Below are 20,641 nucleotides of genomic sequence, written 5' to 3'. Positions count from 1 at the left end.
ATCTGGTGGCGTAAATGCCGCGAGATCACAGACTCTGAAAGTCACTCAGGAATAAGAGGCCCGGGGATAGGCGGTGTGTTTTGTGATCCCCATCCAGAGAAGACGGGCTCAAGTCGGGGGGGGCATGGTTTTAAATTTTTTGTGAGTCTTGCAAAGCATCTTGACAGATGATGGTTTAGTTAGGGGCAAAAATGAGAAAACGTGATGGAGCAGGAAGAGAAAAGGCTTACAGTTTTGATGCTTCTGTTTAAGAAGTTCACTTAAAAAAAAAAGACCTCTTGAAGCTGTCCTCCAGATCCTATCTGGAAGATGCCCTGAAAGGCTTAATACATGCACGGACCCATAATTGTCTCACCCCAAAATATTCTGTCTTCAGGAAAAATTGATTTCCGTATAGCAATAGCAATAGCACTTAGACTTATATACCGCTTCACAGTGCTTTCCAGCCCTCTCTAAGTGGTTTACAGAGCCAGCTTTTTGCCCCCAACAATCTGGGTCCTCATTTGACCAACTTCGGAAGGATGGAAGGCTGAGTCAACCTTAAGCCAGTCAGAATTGAACTCTTGGCAGTTAGCAGAGCTTGCAAGACTCCTTTCTAGCTATTGCACATGGAGGGAGGGAGGGAAGGAGGAAGGAAGGAAGGAAGGAAGGAAGGAAGGAAGGAAGGAAGGAAGGAAGGAGGAAGAAAGAATCAATCTTTACCCGGTCAGGATCGAACTACTGGCAATTGGCAGAATTAGCCTGTAATACTGGATTCTAACAGGAAGGAAGGAAGGAAGGAAGGAAGGAAGGAAGGAAGGAAGGAAGGAAGGAAGGAACAGGCTGAGTCAACCTTGAGCTGGTCAGGATCGAACTCCTGGCAATTGGCAGAATTAGTTTGCAATATTGGATTCTAACAGGAAGGAAAGTAAACGGAAGGGAAGGAAGATAGCAATAGCACTTAAGACTTATATACCATTTCACAGTGCTTCACAGTCCTCTCTAAGCGGTTTACAGAGTCAGCCTCTTGCCCCCAACAATCTGGGTCCTCATTTTACCCACCTCGGAAGGATGGAAGGCTGAGTCAACCCTGAGCCTGGTGAGATTCAAACTGCCAAATTGCAGGCAGCAGTCAGGAGGCGGGAGTAGCCTGCAGTACCGCACTCTGACCACTGTGCCACCGTTGCTCATATAGTTGACAGCGGTGGAGGAAATGCCAGAAGCAGATCTCAATTCTTGTTTCGGCTGCGTTTCTCTGGAACTTGGTTAAATTTGACCATTTCCCCTTCCTCCCTTCTCTCTTTCTCTCCTTCCCCCTGATGAGAAGGTGGCTTCTCCATCAAAGACATTCGGCTTGCGTAGGAGGCATATTGGTGTGGTTTTTTCTTTCTTGGCTGACACGAGAGGTGGGGTAGCTGTAATACTGTGTTTGCCAGCTTCTACCCCGAGAAATGCTTTCCTAGTCCTTAGTTGTCATCCAGTAGGTGGGAAACAATTTATTTTTTGTTTTGCTACTTGCCTGATTCTCCTTATCTTGTGCTGTCCCAGGGGTCGGCAAACACTCAAAGAGTCACAAAAGTCCTAACCAGAAGCCCCGCGTTCAATTCTGGAGCTGACCATAAGTCTAGTTCCCCCACCATAGAGTCTCCTCCTAGCATGGTGTCCCTTTTCCTCTGCTGACCAGAAGTCTGGTTCCCCCATCATAGAGTCTCCTCCTAGCATGGCGCCCTTTTTCCTCTGCTGACCAGAAGTCTGGTTCCCCCACCATAGATTCGCCTCCTAGCACGGCGTCTTTTTTCCTCTGCTGACCGGAAGTCCGGTTCCCCCACCATAGAGTCTCCTCCTAGCGCGGTGCCCTTTTTCCTCTACCTGTCCTAACCTAAAATCCTATCAAATTGTGAAGCCCACCGGTGACAGGGAGCCACAGCAGAAGGATAAAAGAGCTACATGCGGCTCCGGAGCTGCAGATTGCCGATCCCTGTGCTATCCCAACCACCCTTAACTTCTGTGAGGTTTTTGATGGATGGTTTCTCCCAGCCCCAAAAGGGAACAGCACCAAGAGAAAGCAAGGAACCGATGTCCCCGTTCCTGACCTTCTAAGGAGCATTTTTGGATGTTTAGCTGCTCATCAAAGCTTTTGGGAGAAAAGAGAAGGAGCTAAGGTTGAATTGTTGGGAAAACAACACTTGGTTCTTTTCAGACATTCTGGCGAACATTACTTATTTTCTGCAGATATTTCTTGGTAGTTGCCCTTTCCATCAGGGGTGTCAAACTCAATTTCAGGCCTGCAGCCATCTTTTCTTTTGGGATCTTTGGCCTGCCACACTTTCTATTATTCTACTATGCATTTTCTATTGTGGGGAAATGAGAAGGAGGATTGTACGGAGTTAGATGCTATGTAGCCATAACAACATAGGAAGCCAAGGTCACCCTTTCTCTTTGCACCTCTGCACCTCACCGGACCTGGATGGGTGGAAGCTGTCAGAATGGCAGTGGGAGATTGGACCATGGGATGGACTTGTGGGTGTGGGGGGCGAGATCTTGAACTTTCAACTGGGTGGGGAAAACCGGGAAGCTTTCAGATTCGGGTTTTCCCAGATGTGCCAACATGGCTCACTTCATCAATTGGAACTTTGAACCATACTTTGCCTTGGACTCTTGATTTACTTTTGGATGCTCTTTGGAACCCTGACACTCGATTTCATTGAGGGCCACGTCAGGGTTGTGTTTGACCTGGGGGTGGAGACAACTCCACGTCACGGGTGATCAAACTTTTGCGTTAGTTTGTTTTGCTAGCACTCTGCCAGAGAAAATGGAGCTCGTGAGGGCCGCGTGCAGCTCTCTTGGGCTCCTAGCTGCAGTGTTACCCTGCAGTGTTCTGTCAGCGAAAATGGAGCTCGTGAGGGCAGATATTGCCCTCCCAAGCTCCATTTTCGGCTGCGAGGCATCCTGCAGCCCTCTGCCAGCAAAAACGGAGTCCAGGAGGACCATGTGCTGCCGTCATGAGCTCCATTTTCACCGGCAGAGCGCTGCAGGGGAATGTTGCAGCTGAAAATGGAGCATGGAGCCCTCACAAGCTCCATTTTCACCAGCAGAGCACTGCAGGAGAACGTCGCAGCTGAAAACAGAGCATGTGACCCTCGCAAGCTTCATTTTCACCAGCAGAGGCACCACGAGCCTGTCATTCGCTGTTTCCAGGGCAGTTCCGTGTAAACATCCCATGGGCTGGATCCGGTCCCTGGGCCTTGAGTTTGACACCCTGCTTTAGATGTTGTCCAGCAGCCGGTTTGTTACCAGCTAGGTAACATCATCCCTGCATTGATTAGTCATGAACCATCTGCAGGAAAGTTCTGAGAACATCAAGAACTCAAACACCAGCGCTTTGCCAAGGAAAGATCTGGAAGGAAGGGGTGATGCCCTCCTTCGGCTCATTGGTACCCGGTCTTGTGAGTCTCTTTTCTTTGACGTTCTGATGTTCTTGTTTCAGTACAGCTGAAGGACACGGCTTGGCATGTTACGATGGAAGGACAGCACAACCACCCACACCTGGGAGACCAGAATTTGCTCTGCAAAGTGGCGAGCCCAGAATATCAGCATGACACACAAGTAAGCAGCCATTTTGAATTCTCTTTTGGGTATGAAGGTCATTCACGTCAGCAGCTGAAACAAAAAATGTATCCAGAGTTAGGATTTAAGCACGTGTGTGTGTGTATTTCCCCCATCTCTCTCTGTCTCTCTCTGTCTCTGTCTTTCTTTCTCTATCTTTCTCTGCCTCTCTCTGTTTCTCTCTGTCTCTCTCTGTGTGTATGAGTGTCTCTCTCTCTCTCTCTCTGTCACCCTGTCTGTCACTCTGTGTGTGTGTGTGTGTGTGTGTCTGTCAGTCTCTCTCTCTGCCTATCTCTGTTTCTTTCTGTCTCTGTCTCTCTGTGTTAGTCTCTCTGTCTGTCTCGTTCTCTGTCTGTCTGTCACTCTATGTCTCTCTCTCTCTCTCTATGTCTCAGTCTCTCTCTCTCTGTTTTGTCTCTGTTTCTCTGTGTATGTGTCTCTCTCTGTCTCTCTCTCTGTCTCTCTATCAGTCTCTCTCTCTCTCTGTGTGTCTTTCTGTATCTCTTTATGTGTGTGTCTCTCTCTCCGTTTCTCCCCCTCCCTCCCTAGGGAAGAACAGTCAGTTTCCTAAATTGTCTATGGAGATTCTCGATCATCCAGACCATCGTTGTCCCAAAGGTGCTTTTCCAAAAGGCAAGTGGACTTCCTTGGATTTTTCCTTGGAGAGATTTCGCTTCTCATCTTAAGAAGCTTCTTCAGTTCTTGGATGAAGAACCTCTTGGATGAACTCCTTGAACTGAAGCAGCTCCTTGGATGAGAAGTGAGACATCTTCAAGGGGAAAAAAACCCACGGATGTCCAGTTGCCTTTTGGAAAAAGAACCTTTGCATACCAACCTTGGCAACTTCGAGACTTGTGGAGTTGAAATCCGCAAGTCTTAAAAATGGCTAAGGTTGGAGACCCGTGTCCTAGATTGTATTTGATCAGGAGTTCCTCTATCATGTATCACATCAATTCTATCTTAACACCTTATATGGATGAGTCCCAACCCTGCTGTGATGTTGCCTTAGAAAGAGCTGGACGTCTCTTTTCCCACCCGCTTTCTTTCCCATTCTTGGCCAAGTTCTGTTGAGTGGCCACCATGTTTTCTTCATTTCTCTAAGGTCGGTTCTTCTCCTATGTGTTTCATTCACAGCTCTTTGGTCCCTGGATGTCATAACACCTGCAATTGTGCCTTTCTGGGTTGAAACACAACAACAACACTGTTCTTTCTCTATTGATTGATGGGTGACATACCATCAGAAGTGGTATTCAGCTGATTCAGACCGGCCTGAACCGGTAGTTGAAATTGCAGGTGGGCCCACCCACCAGCCCCAGCTGTATGCCGTCCTATTTAGGCACATTTTCAAGCCACACACATGCGTGCAAGCTATGTGTGCAATCAAAGCGCATGTGCGGAAGGCACACGTTCGTTTTTGCAAATTGGTAGGGAAAGAAAGGGACGCTGTGGCTCAGTGGCTGAGATGCTGAGCTTGTTGATCAGAAAGGTCAGCAGTTTGACAGTTCAAATCCCTAGCGCCGCATAACGGAGGGAGCTCCCATGACTCGTCCCAGCTTCTGCCAACCTAGCCGTTCGAAAGCATGTAAAAAATGCAAGTAGAAAAATAGGAACCACCTTTGGTGGGAAGAGTGTTCTGTGCGTCTTTGGCATTGAGTCATGCCAGCCACATGACCATGGTGACATCTTCGGACAGCGCTGGCTCTTCGGCTTTGAAACGGAGATCAGCATCACCCCCTAGAGTCAGGAACGACTAGCACGTATGTGCGAGGGGAACCTTTACTCTTTTAAGTGAATGCCATCCCTGCATGCCATCCATTTGTTGTCTATAGCTGAATTATTCAGCTTCATTGACCCCGAAAACACCAGTGTTAGTTGTGAACTGATCGTTGCTGAGAAGTTGTGCAAAAACCATGTGCACATGGAGAGTTTTTGGCTGATCTACTTGGGCCCAGCTATGGAATTTGCACCAACGATCAGTTGCCTGTAAATGCGGGGGTGGTGGGTTTGTGCCCAGACCCCTTCTCTAAGGCGGCAATTTGTCTTATTAAGTTGTTTAATAGTAATTGATCTCCTTGAATTAGCCGAGTTACGTTGTGAGCAATTAGGGTTAATTACAGCCTCATTTGGCAGAATGGCACTTGTGTAATTATTCCACGAATGAGATTAGGATGTGTTCTTACACAACAGGCATTGAAGAGGGCCTACTGTTAATTGTAATAACATGGTTAAGGGTAATTATTGGTTGGTAATTATGGCTTCTCGTTGACTTGACTCTTATTGTCAACACTGCCCCCCCCCCACATATATATGTATTATATACCGTATTTTTCAGATTATAAGACATACCTTCTCCCCCCCCTCCAAAAGAGCGTGGAAACGTTGGTGTGTCTTATACACCGGTGCGTCTTATAGTCCGAAAAATACGGTATATATTCTCAACCCTTCCCCCCCCACACACGTTGAGAATATATACCGTATTTTTCGGACTATAAGACTATAAGAGTCAAGCCTACGAGAAGCCAGACTTATCAACTGATAATTACCCTTAACCATGTTATTACAAATAACAGCATGCCCTCTTCCATGCCATGTTTGTGTGTCTGTTGTGTAAGAACACATCTATCTATCTATCTATCTATCTATCTATCTATCTATCTATCTATCTATCTATCTATCTATCTATCTATCTATCTATCTACTATATCTATCTATCTATTTATCTATCTATCTATCTATCATCTATCTATCTATCTATATCTCTATATCCCTATCTGTCTGTCTGTCTGTCTCTGTATCTATCTATCTATCTATCTATCTATCTATCTATCTATCTATTTATATCTATCTATCTCTATATCTATCTCTACTATATCTATCTATCTATCTACCTACCTACCTACCTACCTACCTACCTACCTACCTACCTACCTACCTATCTCTATATCTATCTGTCTTTGTCTATCTATCTATCTCTATATCTATCTATCTCTACTATATCTGTCTGTCTGTCTGTCTGTCTATATATCTATATATCTATTTATATCTGTGTGTCTGTCTATCTATCTCTATCTATCTATCTATCTATCTATCTATCTATCTATCTATATATCATCTATCTATCTATCATCTATCTATATAAAATGAAATTTTGACTGCTCTCCTCCTGGGTTAAATCTGCACCTCTTGGAGTTTTGAAAGGAAGGCAGCGAAAATAATCGAAATATTAGAACGTGTTTCTTTAAGGAATTTTTTCTAAGTTGCGAGTGAGTCTTTAAGCAGGAGAAAAAAGTGTTAATTGGGGAAACGAGATGATGCATTTGATGGTGGATGGGGATGGGAGACTAAACACAACTTTCACAGTCACAAAAGGCTGGTTGCAGTTAAGCTTGGAAAAACTCGCTGGGTGTCACCAAGTTTGTTTTGTGTTTGTAGTTTTTTTGGACGATGTGTCCCCAGATTTCAAGGAGGATTAATAACTGCACCTTCCTCATTTCCTGTTTATATATATATATAGTGTTTCAGCCAGCCTATTCATTGTGACAAACGGGACTTTCTAATTAGAGAAAACGAGGATGTAACTATATATGGGGTGGTATATAATTGCTGCCTGTGTCATTTCTTACCAGCCTTGCAATGGTGTAGGATGGTCGAAATTTTATTGGCTGCCAGTAACTCAAATGAGAAACTTTCACCTGCTTATATTGTTTGGCTGCGGGGGGGGGGGGGGGAGATTTAGGTTTTTTTTAGGACTTGCAATTAATCTACCAAATTGATTTTGGTCAAACGTTGGCTTGTGTTAGATTTATACCAGCGAGGCAATAAAAACTGACTTCTGAAGGATTCCTTGTCTCCCAGATAAACTTTTCAATGTAAACATCTTAAGTTTAAAAAACGAAAACATTTAAATTTACACTCCAGTATATTTCACCCCGGAAAATGCTGTAATTTCAAGTGAGATGACGGAATGTGGTCATTTACGGCAGTAAATCCTTCTGTTTCTATTTAAAAAAAAAAAAGATTCGTCCCCATCTGTTGACTGTTTTGGTGCCTTCAGAAATCTTCATGATGCCTGGGGGATTCTGGGAGTCGAAGTCCACAAGTTGTAAAGTTGCCAAGGGGACATACACCCCTTTTCCTCACCACCCACTAGTGTTTTCTATAACAATAGAAGGGCGTGGAGAGGTAGTTTAAGCTTGTCAAACGTACCTTGATTGCCTACTATGTTTTAATGTTCTCCCTCTTAAGAAATTCACTGTATAAACCCACATTAGCCGTACGTATTCGAAAGCAGCCAGAACATGGATTATCCTAATCGCTCGGAGGCGTTTTGTGCATGTTTTGACCTGATTTGTTCCCTTTGTTTCGGGCCGCAACGGAAGTTCCTTTCTGTGGCTGCCTGGGTTTAATTAGGGATATTTGTCCTCCGAAGCTCTCAATCATCACCCAATCTTAACGGGGCTCAACAAGCCAACTTTTTCCTTAAGATGTATTTCAAGGCATATTTTAGAACCACCGTGCAGGAAATAACACGCTCCCGCCACCATGGTTTGTTTTTTCGGATGGAGAAGTTCTTCGGATAACATGTTGATCCGGGATTGGGCAGCCTATAAATCTAATTAAATTAAATTAATTGATTTGTACCGGAATATTGATGGGGTTTTTAAATTATTATTATTATTTTGAAAGCTTCCTGTGATTATTTTTTTAAAAAAATGCAAATAATACAAACATAGACATATTCATCTAAATACAAAAAAATAGAAAGAAAAAAGGAAAAGGGGAAAAAACTAATATTATAGTTCACTCCCACCCCCAAAGACCTTGTTTCCCCCCCCTTATATTTCTTTGTCTATAACAACTAAAAATATATACAATATATTCCAATTGTACCCTTATCCCCTCCAAAACAACATATATTCTTGAGTAGGTTTATTCCCTTTCTTTTAGTTTACTAATCCATTCTTTCATTCCAATCTTAGGAAATTTCTCCATTTCCACCACCGGTGTCAAAGGAGAAATTCCTGGCATTAGCCGGAATTTCCAATTATTCCATAATTCCTATCAATTTTTTTAAAAAGGGATTTTGAATCCTCCTAGCAATTTTTTAAATACCCTTTTTAGACCGATAGATTTCTATAGGATCACTGATTTCCCTTAACTCTTTTCAACGCTATATGCTGAAGCTCATTAACTTGAAGATATGTGGACTACAACTTTCAGAATTTCTCCAAGCAACCAACCCACTCTAGACATTGAAGGCCAACATCTTCCAGTTGTTGAGGTTGAGAAAGAGTGTTCTGCATCTTTCCCTGTTGAGAAATACTGCTCAGGGCTTTTCCATATTAGCTTTAATGGTTTTCTGGTGGTGGAACGTCAAATGTCCTTCTCAATTCCCTATAAATCCGTTGAGAAGAGGGCTTTCTGCAGAAGACTACTTCCATAAATTCCAAAACAACACAATTGGAGATAGACGTTGTGGCCCACCAGTGGCCAGCAGAGCTGGCGGCAGACTCAGACAGTGAGGAAGTTGGGGAGGAACCTGGGCCAGTCCTGGAGTCCGGGGAAGGCTCTGACGAGGGCTCTGTGTCAGAGGCAGAAAGGGAGCCAGCACCGTCCCACAGTTATCAGCTGCCTTCGGAGTCGGAGATCAGTGAGGCAGAAGAACAGCTGGAGCCTGTTCCCAGTGTGCACATGCGCAGAGCTGCCAGGAGAAGGGAACCATTAAGGAACAAGGGCCAACTTGGGAGTAAAGGCACAGGTGGATGTTGAATGGCCCATTCCTTATGGGAGCAAACGGGGAGTGGAGTTTGCAGGAGACAATTAGTTCACTTATTATTGAGAAGATTTGCATATCTCAGTTTGTGCCTCACAACGACTCTTTGCCAGATATTTTTCATTGTACAGCATTGCAACTGGAAGTTCTTGGCCTGGCAACTATCCAAGGACTGATAAGGTCTGTTGTTGCAATTATACCCTGAAAGGTTTATTGCCGGGACTTTTTCTGGATGTGAATGCCAGGCACTCACATAAATCAAATAAAAAGTGTTGGGTTTTTTTTGCAGGACAAGGAGTTTGTTTTGTGATTCTGGTAAGCCTAGGTCAGAACAATAGAAAAGGCCACAGCCCAGAATATTTCCTTCTGCATTACAAACATCATATCTTGTGTCAGAAAGAAATGTTCTTTTCCTTCTTCTGTCCTAGGAAAGAAACATTAACAAAGGTCACAATAAAATGAACCCATAACCCAAGGCTCTGGAGCTGCATGTGGCTCTTTCATCCCTCTGCTGTGGCTCCCTGTCGCTGGTCAGCGCCACAATTGATAGGGCTTTCGGTTAGGACAGGTACAGGAAAAAGGACGCCGTGCTAGGAGGAGACTCTATGGTGGGGGGAACCGGACTTCCAGACGGCTTCAGAATTGAACGGGGGGCTTCCGGTTAGGACCTTTGTGGCTCAAGGTTGCTGACCCCCGCCATAACCTTTGTAGTTATTTAAGGCTTCATCCTGAATTCGTTTGAACTTTGGAGCAGGGAAGCCTTTGGTGTCTCGGCAGAGCGAGATATAATATTTTTCAGGGGGTGTTAGGAAAAAAAAGAAACCTGAACAGAGAATAAGGCAGCGCCAAATGGGCCTCGCGCAAATGCCTTGTCCTTGTCATGTCCCACGTAAAATATGCACGGATTTAATTGCTGTTTTCCCCCTCTCTCAAGCAGAGACACTTCTATCGCTGCACTTTAGCAGATTTTCAGATTGAGAAGAAAATTGGGCGAGGACAATTCAGCGAGGTCTACAGAGCGACTTGCCTCCTGGACAGGAAACCGGTGGCGTTAAAAAAAGTGCAGGTAAGACTCCACCTCTAAGGAGATTCTTAACTCGTCCAGGTCACGGTTGTTCTAAACGTGTTTCGGTTTTTCTTCAAAAGGCAGCCAGACTCTTGTTTTAGCTTGAAGGGGTTTCACTTCTCCTCCGAGAAACTTCTTCCGTTCTGATTGAATATCAAGCCATTCCATCAGAACTGAAGAAACTTCTCGAAGGAGAAGCGAAACCTCTTCCAAAAGAAACAAAGTCCAAGTTACCTTTTGGAAGAAAAAAAAGAGCACCTTTGATACAGGTAAAAACTGTACCAAATTCATTGTCAGCCTGGTCAGCCCAAGTCCTTGCCGGTTGACGACTCTGTGACAACAGGAGGCCGTGATGGTCATAAGCATGAGGACCAGTCATGGGTCACTTTTTCCAACACCGTTGCTAAGTCTATCCCCGTTAGGAGACTAGAGTTCTTGCAGCAGAAGTTAGTAACGAATAAGATGCCACTCACAGCCACCGAAGGTAAAACAAATAATAGCTTTACTTGCGTAACAAAAATAGAATAGTCAGTCTCCAGAACAGACTATAAGCAGTCTTTTTTTTTCATAGCTTTTTTTTTTATTTTTAAACATGAAAAAAAATATTTAAAAAATGATCTCATCCATTACATACAGCATGTCGTTTGGTTACCAGTGTTTTTGCATCCATATTCTCAATTACATTTACAATCCCAGATTTTTCATCTAATATAACTAAATACATCACTTTCATTGTACAACGTATATTCAATTACAATTAATTTTTTTCCCAATAAACCTAATTCCCTTACATTCTTGATTGTCTGTTTAATAACAATATACCTTTATATAATCCCAGATCCCAATATGAAAGGGATTTACCAACCATTTATATTTGTCTATCACTGTTTTCAATGATGTATAATTCCACCAGTCAACTCTCGGGTATGCACTATAAACAGTCTTGAGTTATGTACACAGTCTATTTACAATACGTTGAAGTTGCAGTTGCTCAACTCACAATTCACTATGTAGACAGGTAACTAACATACTACAGACTAGCCACCATCCAATACACGGTCTTCTCTCCAAAATACTAAGCTCATACAGTAACAGTCAGTAACTATCAGGAACAACAGTAGAATCAGTAAAACTTAGGAAACATCAGGAGCATCAAGGAGCATCCGTACTAGTTCCTACTTCCTTATATGGCTGCTTAAAGCAATAGCATCCAATTACATCTCTCTAGCATTTAAAGTAACAGATACATTGGTTACAATCATGGCTTATATACATTGTCAAGCCAAGACTAGGGTTACATCCCTAACAACCGTTGTCACTCCAAACCGCCATCGAACAAATCACCGCCAATCCAGCCGAGGCCTACCGTGAGTCTGGTACTTCCCCTTCCATAAAATATAATCGGCTGAGCTCCAAAAATGGATTTCGGCGTGAAGAGTCTTTTTGTTTTCTAATTAGTAGGTGTTACATGCCGAAGAAAACAAATTTATTTAGTCAACAAAAAAAAAACACCATCGTAATGTGATTTTTTAAAAAAAACAAAAACTGCTAGGTCTTTATTTGTAAATGTTTTTTTCTTGGTACATTCAGCATCTTCTCTCGAAATTTGCACTCAGTTTATGGATGGCAGTTGCTTCGGATTTTCATGTTTTCACTTTTTCTATTGGTTGCTAGTTGTTGTTGTTGTTTGCTTTATACGCGGGTGTTATTTAAGCCTGAAGAAACATGAGCAATGCAGTGCAGGCAAGTTTGAAAAAGAAAAAGGTTATTGCAGCGGTGAAATTCAATTTTGTTTTACTAACTGTTCTGTGGGCATGGCAGGGTTAGGATAGTGCAAAATCCCCATTCCCTCCTCACTCCTGGGGAAGGATACTGCAAAATCTGCATTCCCTCCCCACCCCAGGGAGAAGGATACTGCAAAATCCCCATTCCCTCCCCACTCCTGGGGAAGGATACTGCAAAATCTGCATTCCCTCCCCACCCCAGGGAGAAGGATACTGCAAAATCCCCATTCCCTCCCCACTCCTGGGGAAGGATACTGCAAAATCTGCATTCCCTCCCCACTCCAGGGGAAGGATACTGCAAAATCCCCATTCTCTCCTTGGCCAGCCAGAGGTGGTAATTGCCGGTTCTCTGTACTACTCAACATTTCTGCTACCTGTTCTCCAGAACCTGTCAGAACCTGCTGAATTTCACTCCTGGGTTACAGCTTTTTGAGAATTGTGAGACTCTCGTTTTGTGTGTGCCTTTAAACGTGCAACTTTCCCCCCCTCCCTTCCTCTTTCTGAAGATATTCGAGATGATGGACGCAAAGGCCAGACAAGATTGCATTAAAGAGATAGATCTTTTGAAGGTAAGAATCCCTCCAAACCTGAATGCTTATTGAAACGGAGATGCATTTATTTTGTACTGTTACCTAGACAGCTGAGTCTAGGGAAGGCTCTGATGAGGGCTCTGCATCAGAGGCAGAGAGGGGGCCAGGGCCATTTGATAGTTATCAACTGCCTTCGGAGTCGGAGATCAGTGGGGCAGAAGAACAGCTGAAGCCTGTTCCAATCTGCGCATGCACAGAGCTGCCAGATGAAGATAACAGCTAAAGAACAAGGGTCGACTTGGGAGTAAGGCCACAGGTGGATGGTGAATGGCCCCTCCCAGAGGGAATAAAGAGGAGCGAAAGGGGAGTGGATTTTGCAGGAGACAATTAGTTCAATTCATTACGGTGAAGATCTATCCCTGACTTCTTGCCAAGTAATTGCTGCTAGAGCGTGGAGTTTAGAAGATATCGGCCTGGCAGCTCTCCAAGCCTGATAAAGATCTGTAGTTGTGAAATCTCATGAAAGACTGCTGGCCGGGACTTTGCTGGAGAGGAATTCCCTTTAGCCTAAATAAAAGGGGTTTTATCGGGACGAGGAGTGGGCTTCCTGCTTAGTTTCAGGACAGAATGCAACCTTCCACCGGCACCATTTTGCCCAAGGAGGAGGCCGCATCTGAGCCGGTTTCTGAGAGGCGCTAAGTGGAAGTTGACGGGAAAGTGCAGGTTGCCAGATCAAAGATGGGGATGGGGAGCTGCAGCATGACGGTGCTAATTTTCCTCGGAAGAAAGCTGCGGGGGAGAGGCTTCCCCAGATGGTATGAGATGGAGCCCAGCCAAGATGTCCACACCAGTTAGGATCAAGGGGTGGGCGAAACCGGGAGCGCTCGGGGTGACAAGGGAATCAAGATCTTCCCACCCGTGTAAGACGCCCAAAGGCAGCTACAGATCTTCCCCGTGTCAATCTCACCAGGAAACCAGATGTTAAGTTGTGAATATTGCATTAGCCGGGCTGTGAAGAGAAAAACGTACAGAGATGATACGGGGCTAATTAGCACATTCCTCTCGAATGCCTTGTACACTTTCTAATGGGCCTTTTTTCCCTTACACTTTTGGATTTAATTAAGGCCTCCCCATATCTGAGCAATGTCCTCGCTTGGCCAGAGTCAAGACTTTGACCTAGATCTCTGGGAACAAAGGAAGAGCTGAACATCTGTTTGCATCTGGTTTGTGAAATCGATACCAATAGACCCTGGGAATCTTTCATAGCTCAGGGTTCAACTGTGGGGTCCTTTGGTGCTCTCTGCGCTTGGCGATTTACTTCCAAACGTTTCGTGACCCAACTAGGTAACATCATCAGTGCTAGAAGGCAGTGGGGTTGGGTTTGTTACGCTATTTATATTCAAATGGCTTGCCCCGTTAGTGTGCGTTTGGAGTATTCTTCCGAGGTTTCCTCGATTAGGCTGTTGTGTACCGTATGTTTTTTTTCGCAGTCTCTTGATTGGGCCATTTCAAGAAGAGACTGGACTGCTATTTGTCAGAAATGGTGTAGGGTCTCCTGCTTGGGCAGGGGGCTGGACTAGATGACCTACAAGGTCCCTTCCAACTCTTCATCTGTGTCTGTATCTGAGCTGGGGGAAACTGTTAATCTAATTTATTTAAGAAGATGAGGGGACTGGAGGCTAAAACATATGAAGAACAGTTGCAGGAACTGGGTGTGGCTAGTCCAGTGAAGAGAAGGACTAGGGGTGAAATGATAGCAGTCTTCTAATATTTGAGGGGCTGCCACAGAGAGGAGGGGGTCAAGCTATTCTCCAAAGCACTCAAATGCCAGACGAGGAACAATGGATTGAAGCTGAACAAGGAAAGATTCAACCTGGAAATAAGGAGAAATTTCCTGACAGTGGGAAAAATCAACCCATGGAACAGAAGTTGCCTTCGGAAATTGTGGGAGCTTCATCACTGGAAGCTTCCAAGAAGGACTGCCTTTGTCAGAAATAGGGTAGGGTAGGATCTCCTGCTTGGTTGGGAGGTTGGACTAGATGACCTACAGGGTCCCTTCCAACTCTGTTAATCTGTAATTTATGGTAGGGAATTCATTAGATGGCTTGTTCTTCAGGTAGCCGAAATGGGAACTAGGAGAAAACCATTTGGGCCTCAAAGAAAGCAAGACACGAGCTCATCTTCTATCCAAGTGAGACAACCATTTAATGCATTTGAAGATCCAGTAGAACAGTGGTCTCCAACCTTGGCAACTTTAAGACCTGTGGACTTCAACTCCCAGAGTTCCTCAGCCAGCTTTGCTGGCTGAGGAACTCTGGGAGTTGAAGTCCACAGGTCTTAAAGTTGCCAAGGTTGGAGACCACTGCAGTAGAAGACCTCTGGACTTGCCTCAGAAGATCTTTCTCAATTTTTATAGGGTCCTTTTTTCAACCGGCCTCTTTCTGCGCCTTGCCCAATTTGTTAGGAAGCATTAGAGAGTGTGTCATCTCAGCCGGTCAAATCCTTGCAGAGCTGTCGCCCGACCCGCAACGGGGAAGTCATATTGTGTTACAAATGTTTCCCGGGATCCATTAGTCCCTTCTCTGCCCATTGGGCATTTCTTTCAAATCCATCCCAGTTTTCGAAAGAGCATCCCGATCGAACCTGACAGATCTCTGGCCAAGATGTCCGTAAATCCCTCGTCTGAGCGGCGAGCCACATCCAAGCGAAAGCTCCTGGCGCCAAGCCCGGGAAGCCATTTTTTTTTTTTAACGATGTGTGTTAGGTCAGCACTTTCTGATAATTTGATGCAGGTGCCAAGAGTTTTCCCATCGGGTCTGGGAGGGCAAGGCTATTTGGGGGTTTTACTCGGTGTTTTTTTTTTTTTAAGTGGATGGCTAGTTCTGTTTGCATCAGCAACTGGACCGCTCTTGCTCGCTCGCTCGCTCTCTGCAGCTCCCGTGCAGCTAATAGCTTGTCAAATCAATAACTCCATCTCATCACTCATAATTGAAGGGCCCCCTTGGCAAAAGATAAAAAAAAGTACACCTCTATGCAGATTCTGCAGGTATAAACCAACCTCTTGCGATGCTCCTGTGAACTAGGGATGAAGGACAGAGATGCGTAACTTCCACCTGTTCTGACCGAGGCTTCCCCAGCGGCACGGAGCTGAGTCCTCGCCCCGATAAACCCCTTTTATTTAATGTACAGTGAATTCCTCTCCAGGAAAGTCTTTCCTCTCCCACAGTCCTTTCAAGAGAGTTCACAATTGCCGACCTTGATGAGGCTTGGAGAGTGGCCAGGCCGATATCTTTCAGACGCCGCCATACTTGGCAAGAATGCAGGAAGGAACTAATTGTCTCCTGCAAGCTCCCCTCCCCTTTCGCTCCTCTTTTATTCTCTATGGGAGGGGCCATTCACCGTCCACCTGTAGCCTTACTCTCAAATCGACCCCTGTTCTTTAGCTGTTCCTTTCGTCTGGCCGCTCTGCGCATGCGCACACTGGGAACAGGCTCCAGCTGTTCTTCTGCCTCATTGATGTCTGACTCTGAAGGCAGCTGATAACTGTCAGACAGCTCTGTCCCCCTCCCTGCCTCCGACACAGAGCCTTCCCCAGACTCCAGGACTAGCCCATGTTCCTCCCCAACCTCCTCACTGTCCGAATCTGCTGCCAACTCCGCAGGCCACTGGTGGGCCACAACACCACCAAAGCTTTCAGCCACAAGCTACGTACTGAAGACGGCCAAGTTACTAGCAGCCTTCTAGTATTATGGTGGAAACGTCGCAGGAGAAGCGAAGAATCGAAATCAGAATAGACTTGGACTAGAAGGCATTGAGGTCGTTTAGTCCAGCCTCCTGGTCAAGCAGGCGATCCTATACCTTTCCAGACAACTGACCGTCCAGTCTTAAAAACCTCCTGTGATGAAGCACCCACAATTTCTGAAGACAAGTTACTCCACTGATTAATTGTCCTCACCGTTAGGAAAAGAAGGACTGGGGGGGGGGCATGATAGCATTCTTCCAGTATTTGAGGGGCTGCCACAAAAAAGAGGGAGTCAAGAGGGGGTCAAAGCACCAGTAAGCAAGACGAAGCAATGGATGGAAACTAATCAAAGGAGAGAAGCAACCTGGAACTGAGAAACTTCCCAATACTGAAAACAATTAACCAGTGGAACAACCTGCCTCCAGAATTTGTGGCTGCTCCATCACTGGAGGTTTTTAAGAAGACATTGGATAAGCATTTCCCCCAGATAGTTATAGTGCCTCCTGCTTGAGCAGGGGGTTGGACTAGAAGACCTCGAAGCTCCCTTCCAACGTCTGTCATGTTTTTGTCTTTCTCCCCAATTCCTGCTCGGGAACACGACACTTTCGGGAACTGGAGGGGCAAAATGGCATCGGAACATGATGTCTCTCAGAGGCCGAAGCCTCTGTCTCATTTGAAGAGGCGCTGAAGCCTCTGAAGATACGGAAAGTAGCCCATTTGGAAGGCGGGAGAAGAAAGGGAAAGCCGTAATGTAGCTGTAATCGACAACTTGCCTATAAGCATTCCGGCTTTTATTTAGTGGCTGCCTTTATTGTTTTGAATGCTTTTTCCACCAGCGCATTCTTTGCATACAAATCAGACATTCCAGGCCTTCCGACTTTTAGACGGCATTAAAAAAAAAATAAGATAAGAAGGCATTTGATTGCCTAAGTTGGAGTCTGGTGGGCTCCTCTGCACTTAAGATGGGGCTGATGCAAAGGTCCCATCCTGCTTCCTCCAGCCTCCCAGCTGGCAGGGGAGGGGGAGGGGGGCACACAGATTGGACGCCCTTATTTTTCCTGGAGATGTTGGTAGAACAGGTGAAGAGCAGCTGAGGGCTCTTGGGGTCGGGCTGGGGGCGTTTGAGACAGCGGCGAAAACGTGCTGGCGTAGCTCTGTTTGTAGGAGAACCACCGATGGTTTTCAACTGGATGCGGAAGAGCAGAAAATAATAGTGGTGGGTTCTGGAAGGGGCCCGGCGTTGTCTTACCGCTTCTGCGAGCCTCTGCAACGCTCCAGCTGCTCAGCCGAGCGTTGCGCAGGCGCTGTACACGCTGTGGACGCGCGCGGAAGCGCTGAAGACTTAAAAGACCGGTAAGGAGCTCGGGCAGGCCCTCTGGAGCATTTTACCAGAACGGTATCTGACGCTCCGGGCAGGCTCCGGTACGCAGGTCGTACCGCCTGCAACCCACCACTGGTTGCCGTCCTGAAGGACAAGCCAGACCTAAAATGAGCACACTCGAGGCTGCCAATGTCTCTGTGCAAAACTTCATTGAGTACATGGTTTCGGCACCACCGAAGGTAAGAAGTCTGGAAGCGGGCCCATTTCTGGCTTCCAGAAGGCCTCTGGAGTCCCGGGAGGAGGTTTTTGCCCTCCCGGAAGCTCACAGAAAGCCTCCAGAGCCTGGGGAGGGTGAAAAATGGGCCTACTGGAAGTTCTGGAAGTCCAGAAACAGTTTTTGTCCTCCCGGAGGCTCAAAAAAAGCCTCTGGAGCCTCGGGAGGGCGAAAATGCCCCCCTGCCGTGAGAAGGCTGAGGAGACCACACCCCCATGGCCACGCCCCCAGCAACTGGGCAGAGAACCAGTTGCTAACATTTTTCAATCCCGCCCCTGCCTCCAGACTACAGGTCCCAGAATCCCCTGGGGCCCATACCCATGTTCAGAGGGTACCTGTTGTTCTTACTTGATTCTCATTGGCAAGAATTCTTCATTCCCCAAGTATGTTTCTCCTCGTGAGTGACTCAGATGGTAGGTCATAAGGACGATGATGTCAGTTCAGTTGACTCGGGGGAAGCCATGGCTTAGTGCCAGCGCAAAGTCAGTTTGTTTTGAGCCTTGTCCTTCTTCCCCAATTCTCTCTTGTTGGCTTTTAGGCAGAAAACAGAAGCTGCGAAGTTCCTTTTTGGCAGCAAAACGAGAAACGCAGTCATTGCAGTTGTGAAAGTGTATTTCATTTCCATTTCTTCTTCACCACAGGACGGTCCTAAGTGTAAATGAAGCACAATTTCTTATTTTGTGCCTTGTGAGAGAGATTTTTACTCAAGGGTGAAATTTCGGGGAGGGGGGGACATTAGATTGACAATTGTGGCTCTAATTCTGTCTCGGGAATAATTGCAAAATCTCAAAAAGAGAAAGATAATTGCAAGGGAGGGAAGAGAGATTCCAAGCAAACTCTAAGTTCATTTTTTTTCTTGGGAAAATAAAGATTTTCACACACATACACACACACAAATTAAATAGAGATAGAGAGAGAGAGAGAGGGAGAAAGAGAGAGAGAGATAAATAGGAGATATAGATAGACAGACAGACAGGAGAGAGAGTGATAGAGATACAGAGACATAGATATATAGATATAGATATATATATATATAGAGAGAGAGAGAGAGTGAGAGAAAGAGAAATAGATAGACAGACAGACAGACACAGGAGAGAGATAGAGATAGAGAAGATATAGAAAGATAGAGATAGACAGACATTAGATAGATAGATAGATAGATGATAGATATAGATAGATATAAAGAGAGAGAGATGGAAAGAGAGAGAGAGAGATGATAGATAGATAGATAGAAGATAGAGATAGATGGGGAGAGAGAGACAGACGAGAGAGAGATAGAGAGATAGACAGGAGAGAGAGAGAGTGATAGAGATACAGAGACATAGATATATAGATATATATAAATATAAATAGAGCGAGTGAGTGAAAGATAGAAGTAGAGATAGACAGACAGACACGGGAGAGAGATAGAGAGATATAGAAAGATAGAGATAGACAGACATAGAGCTAGCTAGCTAGCTAGCTAGCTAGCTAGATAGATAGATAGATAGATAGATAGATAGATAGATAGATAGATAGATAGATATAAAGAGAGATAGATATAAAGAGAGAGAGATTGAAAGAGAGATAGATAGATGGATAGATAGATAGATAGATAGATAGATAGATAGATAGATAGATATAAAGAGAGATAGATATAAAGAGAGAGAGATTGAAAGAGAGATAGATAGAGATAGATAGATTATAGATAGATAGATTGATAGATAGATATAAAGAGAGAGAGATGGAAAGAGAGATAGATAGACAGATGGATAGATAGACAGATGGATAGATAGATGATAGATAGATGATAGATAGATAGATAGATAGATAGATAGATAGATAGATAGATAGATAGATAGGAGATAGAGATAGATGGAGGGGGAGAGACAGACAGATGGACAGACAGAGAGAGAGAGAGATATCTTTCCTTGCTTGCACCTTGCGCCTAGAATGGTACAGTGGGCTTGGGGGCAGAGTTGATTTTCCAGATAATTTTGGGGGGGGAAAGGCTTTTCCTGCATTGAGGTCATTGGTGACACCTGTGTCCTGAGGATGCGTCTTTTTCCTACCTTTGATAGTTGAAGACAAGCAGGGGAAGAACGGCAGGGAAATTTAACGGAGGTGAAATGCTAAATTCCACACTTGGGAGCACAGCAGCCAAGGGGAGAAAAATGGGCCTCGGCAATAACCCTTCTGGAAGAAAGAGAAACACATTTCAAAAAGAATAACAGGAGGTCATAAATGAGTCAGCAGTGCGACAGGATTACTAAAAACAGGAATGCAAATTGAAGCCGCCTGAACTGGGGTATTGTTTTTACAAGAGGAGGAGTCATCCTTCCTCTTTCTTCGGCTTTGATCAAAGTTTGAAGGGTGCCAACTAGCGGAGGTTGCCAGGTTGACAACCGGGTACTAAGAGATGAAGCCCTGGATGGACTTAGTGGAAGGTGCTTCCGTAGGAGAAGGCTTTGCTGGAGTGCAAGGACATATCTGTTGGACATCGGATATCAGGCGACTCAGATGACGAGGAGGTTGGGGAAGCCTCTGGTGGATGCTCTGCATCAGACGCAGAGACAGAGCCACGGCC

At 45.1% G+C, this 20,641-nt stretch overlaps 1 protein-coding gene across 4 annotated transcripts in view; it reads left to right on the top strand.

Annotated features, from left to right (window-relative positions):
• NEK6 (NIMA related kinase 6) overlaps nt 1-20,641 on the top strand; it is a 76,296-nt gene that overhangs the window by 28,401 nt on the left and 27,254 nt on the right. Inside the window, exons 2-4 of one of the 4 annotated variants that reach the window (XM_087704569.1) lie at nt 3,467-3,585; nt 10,296-10,424; nt 12,715-12,777. In XM_087704569.1, coding sequence (XP_087560695.1) covers nt 3,499-3,585; nt 10,296-10,424; nt 12,715-12,777 — 279 coding nt within the window. In that variant the 5' untranslated portion in view covers nt 3,467-3,498. Of the gene's footprint in view, nt 1-3,466; nt 3,586-10,292; nt 10,425-12,714; nt 12,778-20,641 lie in introns of all 4 variants that reach the window. The other 3 variants (XM_087704567.1, XM_087704570.1, XM_087704568.1) reach the window with 3 other exon arrangements.

The sequence above is a fragment of the Thamnophis sirtalis genome, unplaced genomic scaffold (assembly GCF_051295495.1).
Source record: "Thamnophis sirtalis isolate CommonGarterSnake01/CBP01778 unplaced genomic scaffold, rThaSir2_p1.2 scaffold_2, whole genome shotgun sequence".
Classification (NCBI taxonomy): Eukaryota; Metazoa; Chordata; class Lepidosauria; order Squamata; family Natricidae; genus Thamnophis; species Thamnophis sirtalis.
This window is presented reverse-complemented; position numbering and strand designations above follow the sequence as displayed.